Below are 20,014 nucleotides of genomic sequence, written 5' to 3'. Positions count from 1 at the left end.
AGGAGATTAGAGAGGATATTTATTCTGAGAAGCAACAGCCTTCCTATAACTGTTATGGGGAGAGTCATTCCTAAAATTTAATAGCATGGGATTAATTTTCAGTTTTGAATTAGGTTTAAGATCACTTTAGCCCTCAAATATTTATTCCATCTTGGGGGGATTTAAATTGGACCACTATTTCAGGTTGAAATCTTCTACAGATTTGTTTAAATTCAGTATGTAAACTGAATACTAGCCAAATGATAGTTGTAGTTGGGAATGAGGGACTTGATTGTATAGTAAACACCAAGAGTTCATTGGACTAAATGCCATTTTATAATCTCACTGCTAACTCATATTCATTTCCAGTAATTTGAAACATGTCATAGTTTCCACAAATGGCCCAATTACTAGATAAAATAGTTGTGGGGACAGAGTATCTTTGTCAGGTTCCATTTGATTAAAAGGGAGAGACATATATTACTGTTAATAAACAGATTTATTTGTTTGGTCTTATAAAGGCCTTAATTGTGTCCCAGGCCACTCTACACAGTCAAATACCTTTTCTCCCCTTTAAAAAAATCCATAAAAGAGCTGAAGTCCTGATAGGTGAGTGCCGATGAGCCCTCTGATGTAGGGGAAAGGTGCTTGAGTAAGTGTGTACATCAATGTTCCTTATAATGTTTTTTTCCCCCATGAAACCTCATGTCCCTCCCACCATCTTTTTTCCCCATTTAAAAATAGCACACACCCCACGTGTAATTTTAGAAAACAAACATATTGAGTTTTTGTTGCTTTACAGATCTAATGCTACAAAATAAAATATTAGGGAATAAATTAAAAAAGAGTGGTATGGTGATCTGATTACACAATCCACATCAGACTAGTGTCCTGTGCTTGGGCAGAGGTAGAACAAACAGCAGCAGAGTCAGCATCTGTTATTCACTTACTCGGCTTGCTGGGCTTGGCAAGGGCATGTGGAGTACTTTGTTTATCTGAATAGAGATGTCCATTTTATCCTGTTGACAGATCTCAATGAAACTTTAATAGAGATTCTCTGCAGTCCTCTCCTGAAGATTTCTAGGGATGGCAGCCTTGTTTGTTTCACTGCAATTGGAGATTTCCCAGACCACTTTACGATGAGTTTGCCTGGCACCATGTCAGTAAACAAGTTAGCAGTATATGGCCACAGGTGGCTTTGGGACACCAGTAGCAGCTGGGTCCTCTGTGACTTTGTCACCCCCAGGAGTGAGATATCATCAAAATCACCATTGCCTGTGAAAACAATGCCAGTATTCATTACACTTTCTTTATGCCCATACGCAGGAAGGGGCACCCAACGTTTATAGCTTTCATGGAACAGAACAACTCCATTCCTCCCCACTAGGCTATACTCACCATAGTTTGAGCTGCAGAGTGGTGCTGTAATGAGGTGCTCAAAAGCTAAAGCATCAATAAGCATTTCCTATTTATGGGAATAATGTTTGGGGGTTTTGAGACCTAACTTTCCTTGATTGTTGTGATTGTAAATCTAATGGTGCATCTGTACATTTTAATCAGCAGCCTCTGGCATGATGGTCTTGTTGGGTGCCCTCTCCATGCCTGCTCAACATCTGACCCTGATCAGGAGGAGAAATAAGAGGTTTAGGGAAGATATGTTCTGGAAGATCCTCCAATTCTTTACAGCTCCAGCCTATAAGTGCAGGGTTTGGAGAGCCCATCTGAACATGACCATGGAGAAGGACCAAAAAATGGAGAGAATGGTTGCTGCAGGAGAGGCAAAAGGACTGAGATGCATCGGGAAATAAAGCAGAACCTAATGGCTTTGCTCAGGGAATAAACTCAAATGTTGCAGAGTGTCATTGACCTACATGCCCAAAGATCCCCATGGTTGCACTCTCTACATCCCCCAACATTCCTCATGGCACCATGATGTACCTCCTTAGCCCTACCTCTCCATGCTGAACAACAAAGAGAAAAATACCTACACATGTACCGATCTAAAAAAAACACAGGTTGGTGTATATGTAATGCACACAGCTCCAGAAATGTGGCTATGAAACGTGAGGCATTAAAATGTCATTATTGGAAATATCCTATACAACTTCATGTAGACCGGTGGATCAATGCTCTTGAGTCTTAACATATTGAGATCTCATTACCATAAGCAGGACAAGTGGGAATCGTTCCCCAACATCTGGAATCTGAGAGGTGAATATTTCACTGTATAGAAGGATCCGGTATGTACTGTACATGACAGTGTCTTTCTTCTGTGAATGGTGCATTGAGATGACGTATGTTTTGGAGAGAGCTGGACAGGAGAGGATAATGAGGGGACGGAGATGGTGCTGGATCATAGAGGTGCAGGAGTGGAAGGGACTGCCATAGGTAATTTAGTCCAGTCCCCTGCACTCAAGGCAGGACTATGTAATAACTAGACCACTCCTGACTGGTGTTTATCTAACCTGTTCTGAAAGAAAACCTCCAGTGATGGAGATTCCACAACCTTCCTCTGCAATTTGTCCCAGTGCTTAACCACCCTGACAGTTAAGAAGTTTTTTCTAATGTCCAACCCAAACCTTCCTTGTTGAAATTTAAGCCCATTGCTTCTTGTTCTATCCTCTGATGTTAAGGAGAATCATTTTTCACCCTCCTCTTTATAAGAACCTTTTACATATTTGCAAACTGGTATCGTGTCCCTTCTGTCTTCTCCAAACTAAATAAACCCTATTTTTAAATCTTCCCTCAGAGATCATGTTTTCTAGTCCTTCAGTCAGTTGAGTTGCTCTCCTCCAGACTTTCCCCAATTTGTCCAGGTCCTTCCTGAAACGCGGCGCCCAGAACCCGACACAATACTCCAGCTCCCCGGCCAGCTCTGACGCGGGCTGGGGGATGGCGCTGGGCAAACCCTGTGCGCCTTCCTCTTTCGTTTTGTAAAATTCAACAGCCGCTGACCTGCCCCTCCCCCAGCCCGCACCCGCGCCGCCCTCTTCCCGGCTGCTTCCCCGCCCCGGCCCGGCGGCCGATCGCCCCGCCCCCTCCTAGGACAACCGGGCTCCAGGCCTTCCTCCCCACGGGAACGGGCGGAGGAAGTGTGTGTGCGTGCGTGCGTGCGCGCGCGCGCGCTGGGAGGGGGTCCCCCTCGTCGAGCATGCGCGGAGGCAGAGAAGGTTCGTTCTGAGGCCGGGCGGATCGCTCCGCCGACCGGGTTGCACGTGCCCGCCCTGGCCGCAGCGCCGGCCACAGACTAGTCCTAGCCATGGCTGCGCTGGCCGAGGTGGGCTCTGCCGGGCACTTCCGGGAGCTGCTGCAGCAGAAGGGCAAGTACGTGCGGCTGGCTCCGGCGAGCGGTAGCGTCAGGCCCCGGGGGCCCGGCCCGGCCCGCGTTGGGGAGGCAGCGGCTTTGTCATCGGGGAGTTGGAGCCAGGCTGTGGGGAAGGAGGGGGCGGGTGTTGTTCCCTGGGGGAGGCGCGTTCTTTCTGCGGGTGAGGCCTGCCCGGTCCCGCGGGGGTCACTAGCCCTTCCCCCCGGCGGGGGGTCCACTAACCACCCGCTGCTGCTGCCTTCTCTCCTGGGGGCGTCGTTAATTCCTTCCGCCTCCGGCCCTGCCTCCTTCGGTTACTAACCTCCTCTCCCGCTTACCCCCATTTCCTTGCCCTGCCCCTGTGGGACATCCACCCCAGCCTAATGCATTGGCCTGGGCATTGGGATACCTGATTTGCCCTTCCTGGCTCTGCTTGTGAATTAGGGCAAAACACTTAATCCCACTCTGCTTCTTAGGCCTGGTCTACACTGGTAATTTACATTGGTATAGCTACATCTCTCCAGGGTTTGAAAAAAATCAACACCCCTGAAGATTTCAGAGTAGCAGCCGTGTTAGTCTGTATCCGCAAAAAGAACAGGAGTACTTGTGGCACCTGAGAGACTAACAAATTTATTTGGGCATAAACTTTTGTGGGCTACAGCCCACTTCATTGGATGCATTCAGTGGAAAATACAATAGGACCATTTTATATACATGGAGAACATGAAACAGTGGGTGTTACCATACACACTATAATGAGAGTGATCAGTTAAGGTGAGCTATTACCAGCAGGAGAGACAAAAACCCCTGAAGATGTAGCTCTACTGTCCTAATCCCTGGTGTAGACAGCACTAGATGGACAGAAAAATTCTTCTGTTGACCTAGGCCATGTCTACATTAGACCTTACAGCGGCATAGCTGTACGCATGCAGTTGTGCTGTTGTAAGGTCTCCTATGTAGCAGCTCTGTGCTGACAGGAAAGCATCTCCCACTGCCATAGTGCTGTGCAAAGTGGTGCATCTTCTTGGTGTAATTTATGTTGCTCATAGGGGTGACTTTTTCATACTCGTGAGTGACAGAAATTATATTGACAAAAGTGCTAGTGTAGACATAGCCTTTGCTAATGCCTATCAGAGAGGTGGATTATCTGTGCTGATGTGAGAACCTCTCTTGTTGGCGTAGGTAGTATCTACACTGAAGCGCTACAGTGATGTAGCTGCACTAAGTGTAGACCTATCCTAAGGCTTGGCCCACTCTAGGAAATAAGGTTGGTATAAATGTGTCGCTCAGGGATATGAAAAATCCACACCCCTGAGCGAAGCAGGTAAATTTACCTAACCCTCTGTGAAGACAGCTCTCAGAGAGCTAGATTATTTATGCCACCAGGAGAATCCCTCCCATCAGCATAGGTAGCATCTTCACTGAAGTACCGCAGTGGTGTAGTTGTGCTGCTTCAGCGTTTTAAGTGTAGATAAGCCCTTAGTTTGCACATCTGTAAAAGGGTCATAATGCTTGCATTCTATTTAAAGGACAGTATCAGCTCCAGTCATATTTCAACCTTATTTCCTTACATTAATAATACCTTTTGATTACTAAATTGAAATAATTTAGAAATCCAGTTTACACTTTTATTTTTGAAGGGTTTTTTTTGTAACTTTCTTAGATTGGACAAGGAAAATCAGTGAAGTCAGTTTCACTTCACTGCAGTGTTCATAGAGCCCTGCAAATCGGCAGATATCCGCAGACATCCACATCTGCGGATCATTTTTGCTGATCACGGATTGGATGTTGATACAGTTTTTGTATCCGTGCAGGGCTCTAAATGTTTGGACTGCTGACATTGCAAGGGGATGTTCTTGTGTTTAAAAACAACTGATTTCAAGTTTGCTTTTTTTTTTTGTTTCTGTAAAAGTTTTTTTTAAAGAATCTAAACTTTGGAGCAAATTTGATTTTTCTAGTGCTGTTCTAATTTTTGTACAGTTGTATGAGATTTGTAGATTGAAGACATGAGAAATGTTGTTCTATGTTATGTTAATGGATCTTTAAAATTAATCTTAAAATGGGGATGTATACATTCACACAGTGAGCAGGAATGGTACAACTGTGTTGGTGTCTCACAGCCCCAAATAGGTTTTTTCTCCATTTCCATGCTATGTGAAAACTTGAATTTTAAATGAACGCTTTCAACTCAATTCTGGCAGCATATTTACATTTATATTAACAGATTTTTTTTGAGAGCACAAACCTGGAAGATAACTTTTATGAGCAGACCTCTGTCTCTTTGTGGAGAAAAAGTCAGCCCATGTGAATAAGCTTGTAGGATTGATGCATAGCAGTGTGTCTGGAACTGTACAAAATAGAAGAAAACATGGGACTAGATCCACAAAAGGACTTATGTGCCGAACTACCCCGTTAGGCACCAGAGTCCATAATTTAGATCTTTAGACCCTTGCTCAGCTGTTGCCTAGCCCTGTAGATGCCTAAATTCCCTAGGCATCTAAATTTTTGCTAGTGAAAATGTGAAAAGCTGTCTAAATCTTGACGCCATCTAGCTTTCGCTAAAGCCTTGGTATGATTCAAAACTGGGTGTTCCCCCACCTGTGGAGCCCAATCTGGGAGGCGTGCTCAGAGCATGCTTGATTTTCATACAAGACAGCCAGGGAGGAAGCAGTGTCCACCTTCTATCCAATAGCTCAGTAGTTAGTGCACTCACATGGGAAACCCAACTTGAAATCCTTGCTCCAAATCAGGCGGTGTGGGAAATTAAACTTGTTTCCTACGTTTTGGTCTGTGCTCTAGGCAGTGGGGTACTGGATGTAATGGGGGTACCATCGCCATTCCCTCCCTTTCTCCCCCTTAGGCATTAAGCGTAGCAGCACTGAGCATACATCTCCTTTGTGTTTAGCCAATGATCCCCTCTCTGTGGAGCTTATAGCCTAAATGAACAGACAATTTGCTAGAGAAATTTACAGCAGAATTCTGAGAAAATTTAAGGATTAATAGAAATGTTTCCCTAACCTAAAAAAAATATTTTTTTATAGAACAAATACCTGTACAGTTCTTATAGAGCAGAGGTTCTCAAACTGGGCGTCATGGCCTCTCAGGGGGTTGCGAGGTGTCAACCTCCACTCCAAACCACACTTCACCTCCAGCATTTATAATAGTATTAAATTAAAAACACTTTTTTATATTTATAAGGGGGGGTCGCACTCAGGCTTGCTGCATGAAAGGGGTCACCCATTCAAAAGTTTGAGAACCACTGTAATAGAGTGACTGCACAGCTGCATCAGTACACCTGTGCAACTGTAAGGTCTCCAGTGTAGACATAGCCTTGTACTACTAATTCAGTTGCTTTTTGAACAGTTACTGATTGAACAAAACAACACATTTTGGAAAATATTGATTTCACAAAAGGTTTAAAAGATAAACATTCTAATGAAACTGATTAAATGGTTATTTGAGTATGCATATTTATATTTACTGACAAGTTAGATTATGGAATAACCACAAACTTCATAATATGTTTTTGGAAAAGTTTTAATTAAAGCTTTGTTTTCAGAGTGGAAAAATGGTGGTGGATTAGTATGATGATATAACAGGAATTAATTCTAGTTTTGACTAAATGATATTTTAAAATGGTGACACTATGTGCTGAAAAAATATTGTGCTGTGTTAGAAAGGGACTTTGAATATTTATAATTTAAAGATTTTATATTGTAGCACAGTACAATGGTAAACACAAATGTAAATAGCATCATAATGGAAGATGGAACCATCACCTTTAGAACTGCCTATTTGGAGAACGTTGCGTCATCACTTTCTGTACTAGTTCTGGAATAAAGGGAACAAAATCCATATGTTTTATGTTCTGCAGTTCTTTCTCAAGCATAACTCCCTCCCATCCCCTCCCTTACTTAAGAGGAAGCTGTAATTGTAGTATTTGGCCTTAAGTGAATACCTGAAAAATTTTGTAGACAATACATGGTGTATATATCTATATTTTTATCTGGAATCTATTAAACTAACAGCTGTGATATAAAATAGACTAAATAACAAAACCAAGACCAATATTAAAACAATATTGTAGGTCATCCCCATAAAGCATCCCTCATTGCAGGCTTTTTTTTTCCCGTAGCAAGGGAAAGGAAGTTATGAAGGACACACGTTATTTAAAATTTTAAAAAAAAAAGTTTCCTGGTTATCTCTGGATGACAGTAGAGTCAAAATATGTACTGCCTTGAGTCCAGTGTGCACTTTGTATCTGGAGTCACTGGTGCACTTTCAGGAAGCTGACCCACTTGATTTCCCCAATGTTTTGAGTTACTCTATCTTGCCATTCTCTTATGCTTTTCTAAAAAGTTTAGTCACTGAAAGGCAGATTAATTGCAACCTTGTTTAAAACAAAAATAATTCACAGAAAAATAAAATTTGAGGGGAATAAGCATTCTGTTTTCACAATATTTTCATTAAGTCCACATTAAATTAAAACAATATTGCAATATTAATAATATGGTTGAGGATAATCTTGTCAAATAATTACTGTTCCATTCAAAGGGGCTAGAATTACTCAGCCATGTGGTTCTTACTCCTGTACTGCTCACAAAGTGACACTTATCTGATAAGATGTACCCCTACCATACTGAGTAATTTAAATTAGACATGTGGGAAATTCTGCTTGGCAGCTCAGGAAAGAATGAATTCTCTGCTGTGCTTCAGTAGTGGGAAAGAAAGTGTATCAAATTATTAAATAGTATTTTGGGCTTAATACATTGTTTAGTATCTAGCTATATTGCTCTATACATCTTTTTTTCTTTGATTTTTATTTATTTTTTTACACACTGAATTGAAGGACTTCATTTTTCCCTTACAATTTAGCAGATCAAGATCCACCACATGTGTATCAGAGATTTCTTATGGTGTCCAAACAAGCATAGGATTATTGTTGCAAATACAGACTGGAACAACTGCATTGTAAATTGAATTTCTAGAAAACAAATTCTAATAATTTAATGGATCAGAACACTTTGTGCTGTATGCTGCTCCATAACTAATATAGTGGTAGCACAGAAACTTGAAGTCAAGTTACTCCTATTTTTAATCTTTTTTTGGTAATGCTTCTGCTTTTGCTGTAAAGTCATGGAAGTAGTGATTATGGTTTTCTCCTCTTCTTAGTGTTTGTATACACTTGAGAGTAGCAGATGTTGGAAAGGAAAACTACCTTTCCTTGGCTTTAAGCCTTAGTACTTATACTCGTTATTTGGGCCCTGATCTTGTGCCAAAATTGCATGAGCTGCATTGACTCCAGTCGGGACCTGTGTGGGCTCATGGGTCATTCCACAACATTATGTCTTTTTTTTTTCTAGCTCATTGAGGTTCTGGTCTATGACTAGAGCTCATAGGCGCTATGGTAATATAAATAATAACTGTCAGTTTAGGGTTGGAGTATTGAACAGTTTTGAGCATAATGTATGGATTTGCACATATGATGTTTTATATTGGGTATTAATATAAATGTAAAACAATAAGATGTATTCTGCCGACATAGTAATCATTAAAATTCCTTAATGAGTTAGTATTTTGTCTATTATAAAATAAAATTATAAATTGTTGTACAGCTTTCAGTGGCATAATATTTGGTATGTCTTGTGATTTTTATACATTCAGAGTATTATTAAGAACTCATTGGCATTTTGGATATATCACAGACATCTTAATGTTTTTCAGCTTCGATGTCAATAGTATTTCTCAGAAATCCATATTAAGGGAGAAGTCCTTTATCTTGGGTAGTATTACACAGCCTTCATTAAAGAATTTGGAACTAGTATTCCTGATTAGTTGTCCTGTCCAGCTATATTAATCCTCCTTAACTATTCACTTATTCTGCTGAAAATAGTTTAAGAAAGCTAACAGTAAAGCATAGAATAACCATACTGGAGCAGATCTCTGACTGTGATCTGTACTGGATGTTTTTGGGGAAGGTGTAAGAAATCTTGTGGACAATTAAGGAATAACTGGCCCACAGAGAAAGTTTCTTCCTAGTTCTCATTAGTTAGAAGTTAGTTTATGTCTTGAAACATGAGGGTTTATATGCGTTTTTGTTAAACTTCCTGGCTGATAACTCTGAATATTCTCATTATCCATGTACATGCCCACTTTTTTAAAACCTACAAGTTCTTGGGCCCGATGTCTGGTGGGTTTGAGTCCAAAGGGTAGCTTTGTGTATGTGTGGGGATTTCATTTTTGTATCATTTGCTGTTTTGTGTACCCCTCATCTTCCTTCTTATTTGTTGTCCCCTCTAAACTTAATTCTTGTGCCTTGGGTTATTTCACCCCGGGGAGAACTGAAGGGCAGCAGGAATAATCTATACTGGGAAAAGCACAGTGTAGCCAATAAAAGATGCATTTGCGCTAGGAATTCTTTGCTGATGTGGTATACGTATACTGATAAAGGGCTCCTAGAGTAGATCTGGCCTCCCAGACAGAAAGAAGAGAAATATTAATGAGGGAAGTGAGGTCACGTAGAGCCCTTGGCATATGTGGGTGGAGAACTGGGGACCCTGGCCTGTGGAAGGGAGTACATAGAGCCCCTTGTCTGGAGGGATTCAGAATCCTTATAATGGGTGAAGCGGAGAATGGGGGACTCTGGTATGGGAGCACACAGAATTTCTGGTGAGGAAGGCCAATTGGGGGCCCCTGCTGTGGGAGGAATAGTGTTACACCCCAATGGGTGCCCCCCCCAAGGAGTTTTTAGGGAAGGTAGATTAGCATTGAATGTGGCTAACACTGTTGCAAACATTGTTAAAGCATTTTGGGGAGGGTTAAAAATGTGTGAGTGGAGAGTGGAAGTTTTCTTTGCAGAATACGAGAGGCTGGGGGGCAGAAAGAAGAAGAGCAGAGAACGGGGAGAGGGGACCATTGGGGTGTAACAATAGGTGTGCACACAGAGCCTTTGGTATGTGGGGAGAAAGGAGCCCTGGTATGGGGGAGAGGGAAAGGGGAGCCACAGAGATTCCTTGGCAGGGTGGAATGGGGGTACACGCAAAGCCCCTGGCATGTGCAGAAAGTGTGGGAGCCTGCTATGGTGAGAGGAGGGCCTGGAGAGCACACAGGACCCTTTGCATGGGGGAAATGTAGGGGACTTTATGGGGAAGGCTTTCACATAGAGCCCCTGGAATGAAGGGATGTGTGGGGGCATTGCAAGGAATCTCTGAAATTGTGGCGAGTGGGAAGGTGGTGCTCAGGGAGTTTGTGGAGGAGAATGAACTTGGAGGGATGAAATGAACTTAGTTTATAGAAGCAATGAAGTGTGTTGTGTGTTTTCCAGATTATTTGTTAAACCCAAATATTTTGTCAGTGTAATCGTTAGTGCCTTCAGTGCCTTTTTGGCAGAGCTTGCGAGGCTTGACAATCCACTTGATGGTATTTTCTCTTTTTGGATGTAACATGATAACTTTAAACTCTATGTATAGACATGCTTGTTCTGGAATAAGAGTCCATCTGTAGACAAGCTTATTCTTGTAATACAGTTTTAGATTGTTGACATCCTAAAAGAGAGAGCAAAGGAGAATAAGAATGGTGGGGAGGAATGCTGAGATATGGGCGAATGCAAGGGCAGAGAGCCCCTGGCATGGGAAGAGCTGGGGGAGGAGGGTTGCAACGAGTCCCTGAAATAGAGGGGGATTGGCGGGTGGCACACAGAGCTTGTAGGGGTAATGAAGGGATGGAAGGAGCCCCTGGTGAGTGCAATAAGCTCAGCCAACAGAGGCAACAAAGTGTGTGACCCCCCTAGTGAGTAATTGAGGTCTTTCTGCCTGCTTCAATTGTTGCTCATTCTTTGTATGTGATGCTGCATTCTGCTAGAATCAGGTTAGGTAGCAAAATGTCAAGCTCCTTGTAACTCTGTTGTGATTTTATTCTTTCTTCTTTTTATGTTGCATATCTTACCAGTGATATTTGTTTTTCAGCAAACATCTCTAACCACCATTCTTCTAAAAACATTAAAAATTGGGCAAGGCTTTGTAACTTTTTTCTTTTTAATGCTATTTTTTTCATCCCTATGTTTTCTGTTCTCTTAGTGTGTTTTTTTTTCTTGTGAGTTGTGATAACCTTAGAGTGCATAACTTAGTTATTTACTATAAGAGTTAATTTTATATCAGTTATTTTCCTTTTTTCTGTATCCAAAGTAATACTACTCTTTCTATAGTCTTTATATTCTTCAATGTATATTAATTCATATAATATTGCATTGTTCCATTATAACTAACCATGCTTTTTGTAGTCAGTTATTCTTCATCAAAATTCCATTATTTAAAAAAATTACCTATTTCTATTAACATATATCTGTATTTTTGTTTTGTCATAGGTCTCTTGTAGTTGTCCATTTTTGGGCACCATGGGCTCCTCAGTGCATTCAAATGAACGATGTCATGGCTGAGTTAGCTAAGGAACACTCGCAAGTTACATTTGTGAAGGTAAGTCTTCATGTCCAGATAGTAAAGGCCATTTTAAAGATAGTAATGCAAACTAAAGTCAAAGATGAAGGGACCATTTCTACATAAAATGAACTTCAGAAACGGATTTTTTTTCTCCGATGACTTCTGTGGGGTGGAAACCAAAGCTTTCGTGCTGATTTGAATCCTAATGAGTTCAACTTCAGCACGAGTCAGTGTCAGAAATCGCATAAATTGAACTGTGGGTGAAGTTCATGGTGTATTGCTGATTTAAATAACAAGTTAGTTGCATCTTCTTGCATTTAAAAATGCACTATATTGGCACTTTAATAGAATATGTTACTTCATCTAGTAAATAGGTTTTTAAGTTTGTATGTGTACTTGATGTGACTTAGAATGACTCACCAAGCAAGTACTGTAATTAGTTGTGTAATAGCCTGATCTCTTTAATTCCAGGCATCTGAGATTAAGGTAGCAAAACTGCTCTTTTAAGATTTGCTAGAACTTTGATTTGTTTCAGTGATGCTGCTGGTTAGGCAAGTAGATTTTCCTCTGGATTCATTTAGATACTCTAGTTGTTTTTCCAGCCATTACTAAGGGTGAACGATAATCTGCATAGGCTTTGCAGAAAGATAAATTTAAGTCTGTGTGATGTTGTCATTCTAAGAATGGCATGTTGAACAGCAGTAAGTAAATGAGATGCAATATTTTTGAGAGTTCATCTGCATATCCCAGGAATAGAATCACTGTGGGGAAAAAAAAATTTAATGCACTAGATCTGCATGTCATTCATTTTAAAACAACTTTCTCTTGTTAATGAGACATTTTTGTGATTATGAGGGCAAGGAGTAATGGAACAACCAGCTGTGTGTGTGTGTGTGTTTTAATTTGATTTCTTACAGCCTTTATGTTTTGTGTGTTTTTAATGACTCATCTCACAGTTTGGCATTTCCTTTTGTAAAGCAGAAAGATAGATCTGTTTTTAATCGTATTAATTTACAAAGCTATTTTAATTAGAGTATTCTAAAACATCAATTTTCAAAATATTATACATTGTTTTTGTTGCTTTTCTAGTGCTGCTGTAGTTTATGGTAGGCCAAATTTTTTTGAAGTCTCAGCTGTCACTTGACTGTGTATCTTTAATGAATATTTATTTTAATGGCAAGGTTCATTGGACAATACATTGCAAAATAAAATTACAACAACTGTCTTGTAAATACATACCGACTACAATATGTAAGATGAGGCTGTTAAAGAAAATAAGCTATAAACAGATTTGAATAGGTCTATTGACTCAGTAGTTTGAATTTTGACTGGTACTAATTTAATATTTTGGGTTCATAATTAAAAGCATAGAACTTTGTCACATGTTCTGGGATAGCCAAGCTAGAACTTCAGATCATTCAATAACAATTTAGCTAATCTACCAAGTTAATTTTAAGTACCTAATCAGGAATGTAGGTTCCTAATTGTGCCTTGTAAGTCACATCATCAGTTTTAAAATTCATTGTTTATAACAATCAAAACTTGATTAACATCTTGAGCAATCTTTTAAAATGTGATTTAAAAATTATAGCTGCAGTATTTAAACACAAGTTTATATTAATTTTTTAAAGATAACATAAGAATGGCCATAGTAGGTCTGACCAAAAGTCCATCCAACCCAGTATCCTGTCTGCCGACAGTGGCCAATGCCAGGTGCCCCAGACCTTTTTAGATGACCACAGAATAAATCTTAATTTTAACCAACCCAAGAGGTTTAAAATATGACTGATGTTCTCTTAAAATAGTCTGAAATTTGGTGGGTGGACCAATAACATTCAATTTTATAAAAGAAGTTGTGTAAATGAACTTCATTAAAGTGCAACAAAAGCATCAAGGTGGATAGGAAATGAGCCACAAAAAGAAAAAGGAATAAAAGTTCACTACCATGTAACAATAATTCAGCCATTTGCAGGAGATCAGAAAATAGAAATATATTGACAGATTTTGTTTCTCAGTTAATTCGTGTAGAGATTTGACTGTGTGGTTTGAGTAGGGATAGAAGACTCAAAATTAAAGGTCATAGTCTGGTGCTGCTTGGCCAAATACAGGATAAATAAGGTGAGGGAGATACTGTAAAGATCTGTTGTGTGCATCAAACAATCTTATGATTCAATCAAAAGCTGCAGGTAGAACCTAAAGGAGCTTATTTAAAAACCATTCTCAAAAATCTCTGTGTGATAGCCTGGCAGAATGCCAGTCATGGCTTATTCTTTAGGCTGTGGTTCATAAAGTAAAGCTGTAGTTCCATTCCCTTCACATAATTTCCTGAAATCTTTAGAAGTATGTTTGAGAGAAGGAAATTTTGAATGGCTACTTGATGACAATGCTCACATCACCGAGTGCATAATGACTGCTTGTTTTGGTGAAGGATCAAACCTGACAAGAATTAACTTGAGAGCAAGAGAAATTTATGGGGCCTGATCCAAAGTCCACTGAAGACTTCCATTGATTTCAATGGGCTTTGGATCAGGCCCATGTTGAGAGAGAGAAGATCGTTGATCCTTCTCTGGAACCTTCATTTTTTTGGTGGGGAACAGCAGGGGTGGGGAACCTTTTTTTCTATTAGGGGCCATTGACCCACAAAAAAAAATCAGTCATGGGGACACACACAGCCCTGTGGTGGGGAGGAGGCTTGGGGCTTCCCCCTGCAGCGGGGCGAGCCAGTGCTTGCAGCTTCAGCCCTGTGGAGGGGCGCTGAGGCTTGGGGCTTCACCTAGGCTCCGGATTGGGGCCAGAAATGAGGGGATAAGGTTGTAGGAGGGGGCTCTGAGCTGGGGCAAGAGGTTGAGGTGTGGGAAGGGGTGAGGGCTCCAGCTGGGGGTGTGGACTATGGGGTGGGGATGAGGATGAGGGGTTTGGGGTGCAGGAGGGGGCTTCTGGCTGGGATCAGTGGGTTTAGAGTGCAGGAGCAGGTTCAGGACTGGGGCAAGGGGTTGGGGTGCGGGATCTGGGAGGGAGTTAGGGTGTGGGCGGGGGTTTGGGTCTGGATGGGGGTGCAGGGTCTGGGAGGGAGTTAGGGTGCGGGAGGGTGTTCCGACCTGGGGCAGGGGGTTCAGGATGCAGGCTCTGGCCAGGCAGCACTTACCTCAGGTGGCTCCCCATCAGGGGCGCACTGGGGCTAAAGCAGTGTCCCTGCCTGCCCTGGCTCCACGCTGTTCCTGGAAGCATTCAGTAACTCCAACCCCTAGACGGAGGTGCAGCCAGGAGGCTCTGCATGGTTGTGCATTGCCCGCATCTGCAATTCCCACTGGCCGCTGTTCCTAGCCAGTGGGAGCTGCGGAGGTGGTGCATGGAGCTTCCCTGATCACACCTGCATCTAGGGGCTGTAGGGACATGCCGGCTGCTTCCGGGAGCTGCGCAGAGCCGACCAGACTTTTAACAGCTTGGCAACCCTAGCTTCCCCCACAGCGGGACAATCCAGTGCTTGCGGCACCAGCCCCATGGGAGGGGGTTGGGGGGGGGCTTGAGGCTCAGGGCTTCCGGCCCATGGTACAGAGACTTGCCATGGGCCAGATAAATTAGGCAGCGGGCTGGAGATTCCCTAGCCCTAACTAACAGGACGTTGAGCAGGTGTAAAATTATTTCTCTTGCATCCAAAGTTGTAACAAGATTAAAAGCCTTATGGGTGTAACAAACCAAAATCTACTTTTACAAATAACGCTAAAATGTTCAATGTTCAAACTATATGGAGAGAGCCAGAAACTGAATAGCCAATTATTACATTTTCTAAAAATGTTAATTTTCTGACCAAGAAATCAGCAACCCTGAATGGTTTTCCAGTTGCTGTTGATAAAGCCCCAGTGTACAGTTTGCAGAAAGAGTAGTTGGCAAGACTTTGTGCACCTGTAAATGGGATCACAAGGTTTCTGTTTACTAGTCCTTGAAATGTATTTATATTCACTATTTTACCACCTTATTTATACCTTTATTTTTCCACTTAATGTCTTCAGAGCTAACAGGAAATCAACATTTATTGCAATAAACAAACAAAAAACAACCCCAAAAATAACTTTGTCACTAAAGTCAGCAGCTGAGACAGAATGCACGCAGCAGATATGGTTAATAAAAAGATTTATATTTGTCTGCTAAAAAATTATCTTCTGGAATTTCAAATATGCATTTTAATGATAACCAAGCTTCTGGACCAATAGTCTAATAAGCTTTCTACTTAGAATCCAGCAGTCTTGCAAGAGTTAAAAGTAAAATTTAGCAGACATCAATAGTTTATTGAAGAAATACTCCTTTTTGCTTCATAATTTGCAGAAGGCTGCAAATGTCAGTCATGATGTACTGCCTCTTGAAATTAGTCAATAGAGCAAACAGCAAGAATTGCTGTGGGCAGAAAATAAGCACTGTAATCATGACATAACTGGGGTCAATGATTTATGGATTTCAATATAGTAGTAGCTGCATATGATTGAAAATTTACTAGGTCACTAGTGCACCAAAAATTTTATTCACAGCCTCTAGGCATCTTTTGAAATGTGCAACAAAATAAAAACCCCTGAACCTGTTTTGACACTGTGCAGGCTCACTGGATGACATGCCAGCCCACTGAGTCTCATTTAAATGCAAATGTCTTACAAACTTTTGCATCAAACTCCTTTTTAAACATAAAATGCTGAGAAGAACAGTAAAAAAGGATTGACATGCACAATCAAAACTTAAAGAAAATTATGAAAATAAAACCATGTTTTCTCTGACTTTTAAGCTGGAAGCTGAAGCTGTGCCTGAAGTGTCTGAAAAATATGAAATTAGTTCTGTTCCAACATTCTTGTTTTTTAAGGTAAGAGAAAATGGGTTGCATATCATTCACATGAATGTCTGTCAAGTTCAGCAGTTCAGTACTAGTAAATGTTCATTCTACTCTTTTTTTTCAGTGCTAAAAATAGAACAGAACTCCCTTTTCTTAGTGTTGACTTAATGTAGAAGCTGTTAACAGTCTGTGTGTCTCGTGTATGTGTGTTTTTTTTTTTTTTTTTACTGGGCACAAGAATGGCCAGTTTTAATATTTCAGAACCTCCTTGAAATGCCTTGGAATTCATATATGGCTTTACAATACCCGAGATACATAACACTCTTCTCTTGTATCGTGTTAGGCTTGGTTTAGTGAGGTTCACAATTCATTCACTTTTCTGTTTGAATTATTCAGTGTAATGCTTCTGAACAATTAAAAGGTGATTATCTAGTAGAAATAGCATGTTTGGTTCTGTTTGTTAATATTTTTTTTTTGTTTATAACAAGCTTTAAGAAATCTATTTGGTACAGACAATGCTATGGCCAACAGACTAGTTTCAGTTTTAGAATTTTGCTGGGATTAAAGAGGTAAAGGGTCAGTATGCTAACCCATTGTGCCTGCTTATCTGAAAACCTATAATATGTAGTGATGGAATACATTAAAACTGCCAATTTTTAGTAGTTTAAAAGACCGCTTTTAGTTAATACTTCTTAACTGAGCTACTCTCTTGGTTTATTTAGAATTCTCAGAAAATTGACAGATTAGATGGTGCCCATGCCCCAGAGCTTACCAAAAAAGTCCAGCGCCATGCATCTAGCAGTACTATTTCAGCTGGCCCTAATGATAATGCAAAAGAGGACCTCAACGTACGTCTAAAGAAATTGACCAATACTGCACCCTGCATGGTGTTTATAAAAGGATCTCCCCAGGAGCCTCGTTGTGGTAAGGACCCTGAAATTTTATTTAATGTAACAGGGCTTGTTTATGTAGGGATTGGTTGCAGGATTTATTTATAGGTTTGTTTGTGGCATGTATCATTAAAGCAGAGGTCCCCAGACTTTTCGGGGTCATGGCCCCCTTACCCCTGTCCGTGACACCCTCCCCCAAACCAGGACCGCAGCTCTGGGAGGGGAGGACAGAGGGGAGATGCAGAACGGAGTAAGAGGGCCGAGGCTGGGGGCGGGGCTGGGAGGCGGAGCTGGAGCAGAGCTGCGAGTGGAGCAGGGCTGGGTTGCGCTCCCTCACCATCCCCCACGGGAACTGACCTGAGTCCCACCGTGCCTCCCTTAACGTTCCTCTGCACCCTGGGGGGGGCACACCTCCACAGTTTGTGGACCATTGCATTAAAGTATCTGAGCGCCTCAAAACACTAATTTATTTTCACAGTCCCCCCCATGAAGTTAGATAGTATTATTATTCCGTTGCTCCAGATAAGGAACAGAGGGATAGAAAGACTAAGCAACTTGCCCAAAGTCACATGCATCTGTAGCAGAGCTTGGAAGAGGACCCAGATTTCCTGAGTCAGTCCAATGTGTTAACCACAAGACCGTCTACTGTTCACCATCTCCTGTGTCCAAACCCTGCATCTCAAATTGTAAGGAGGGGAAAATTAGAACATAAAGCTAAAAAAAGCAAGTGCTGATAACATGATTTCTGGAGTATCAAAAGTGTGGGGTTACAACCTTATTGGGCTACTGACATTTATAGCTGACAAATTGTGGTCAGCTAGGGGAGGTAACAGGCTCAAGTAAAACAACATGGTGCCAGTTTTCAACAAGAGTGAGCCAGTAAATCTGTGGTCTCCAGCCTTTTTATGCACAAGATCACTTTCTGAATTTATGTGCAACCCAAGATCTACTCTGCCCCTTCCCTGAAGCCCCACCCTACTCACTGCATTCCCTCTCCCCCACCTTCACTCACTTTCCCTGGCCTGGGGCAGTGGGTTGGGGTTTGGGAGGGGGTTCGGGCTCTGGGCTGGGGCCGAGGGGTTTGAAGTATGGGAGGAGGCTCCGGGCTGAGCCTGGGGCAGGGGATTGGTGTGCAGGAAGGGGTGAGGGGTGCAAGTTCTGGGACAGAGTTTGGGTGCAGGAGGTGGCTCCGGGTGGGGGCAGAGTGTTGGCTCTGGGAGGGGGCTCAGGGCTGGGGCAGGGGCTTGGAGTGCAGGAGGGGATATGGGGTGCTGGCTCCAGGAGGAGGCTCAAGGCTGGAGTGTGGACTCCTGCTGGGTGGCACTTACCGCAGGTGGCTCCCGGTTGGCGGCGCAGTGGGGCTAAGGCAGGCTTCCTGGCTTCCCAGGCACCATGCCTCTCCTGGGAGGGGTGAAGCAACGTGCCCCTATGTGCTGCCCCTCTCTCCAGGTACCGCCCCCACAGCTCCCATTGGCCACAGTTCTCCGTTCCTAGCCAATGGGAGCTGCGGGGGTGGTGCTTGCAGGCTGGAGCAGTGTGCGGAGACCACCCCCCGCCACCGCCCTTGGGGGCACTGGGGCATGCTGACTGCTTCCAGGAGTGGCGTGGGACCAGGGCAGCCAGGGAGTCTGCACCGCCAGACTTTTAGCGGCCGGAGATAGCGATCAACTTGTTGGTGACCACTGCTGTAAATTAATGTTCCGTATGTCTTCTGTTTATAGTAAAACAATAGAATAAATATTAAGAATAAGACCTCAGTAAACATCTAGGAGACAACTTTGAGCAAAAGCCTGAATTTATAAGGAATTAATCTTGCAAGACAAGTACTATTGCTCTTTTTTGATAGAATTACAAAATTAATGAGGGAATACAGAGGTTGGAAGCGATGAGTTTCAGTGGGAGATGGGCGCCTATGCCTTGTAGACTCGTTAGTAAATCCCAGCCATAATATCTGGATATTAGTAAAACACATGAACTCAGGGTATAATAGGCACTGCTGTGTTCGCTGGACCCCCAGTTGTGGGGTTTGGTGGCGAAGTTTTTGCTTTTATTATGCCCCCTGCAGGTTCTGCTGTGGCTGAGGTAGCACATACTGCCGCCTCAGCCGCCACGGAACCTGCATGGGACATATCAAAAGCGTCTTCTACAGACGCTTTTCCCCTGGGTGGGTTGGGTCCGGGGAGGGGAGGTGCGGCTGCGGCTAGCTATGGGCTCCTCTGGGCAGGGGGAGGCTCGGCTCAGGGCTTTGGCCAGCCTGGCCGGGGCTCCTCTGGGCGGGGAGAGGCTTGCGGCTTTGGCCAGCCCAGGGCTCCTCCAGGCGCGGAGGAGGGCTTGTGGTTCTGACTTCAGGTGGTGGGGGGTAGGCGAGGAGGGGGAGTCTCAGGGCTCCGTCTGGCTGTGGGGAGAGCATTGGGGGAAGGGGCAGAGCTGGGGACGAGCCTCCCCGGGGGGGAGCTCCACCTGCTGCCTATGGTAAAACACTTTGTTTGGAGGGGATTGCTTTGAATCAAAATGATTTAAGTAATTGATTGGAATTGGGATTTAAATCAGCCAGCAGGAAACCGTGATTGAAATAATTGATTTTAATTTT

The 20,014-nt window shown here is 42.6% G+C and overlaps 1 protein-coding gene across 2 annotated transcripts in view; it reads left to right on the top strand.

Annotated features, from left to right (window-relative positions):
* The first annotated feature begins 3,107 nt into the window (after window positions 1-3,107).
* Window positions 3,108-20,014, top strand: part of GLRX3 (glutaredoxin 3) — a 34,190-nt gene continuing 17,283 nt past the window's right edge. Inside the window, exons 1-4 of one of the 2 annotated variants that reach the window (XM_075130999.1) lie at window positions 3,108-3,303; window positions 11,646-11,754; window positions 16,490-16,564; window positions 17,257-17,458. In XM_075130999.1, coding sequence (XP_074987100.1) covers window positions 3,239-3,303; window positions 11,646-11,754; window positions 16,490-16,564; window positions 17,257-17,458 — 451 coding nt within the window. In that variant the 5' untranslated portion in view covers window positions 3,108-3,238. The remainder of the gene's footprint in view (window positions 3,304-11,645; window positions 11,755-16,489; window positions 16,565-17,256; window positions 17,459-20,014) is intronic. The other variant, XM_075131000.1, reaches the window with a different exon arrangement.

This window comes from Caretta caretta, chromosome 7 (genome assembly GCF_965140235.1).
Source record: "Caretta caretta isolate rCarCar2 chromosome 7, rCarCar1.hap1, whole genome shotgun sequence".
In the NCBI taxonomy this organism is placed as follows: Eukaryota; Metazoa; Chordata; order Testudines; family Cheloniidae; genus Caretta; species Caretta caretta.
The sequence above is the reverse complement of the archived record's forward strand: the minus strand, read 5'-3'. Positions and strand labels throughout refer to the sequence as shown.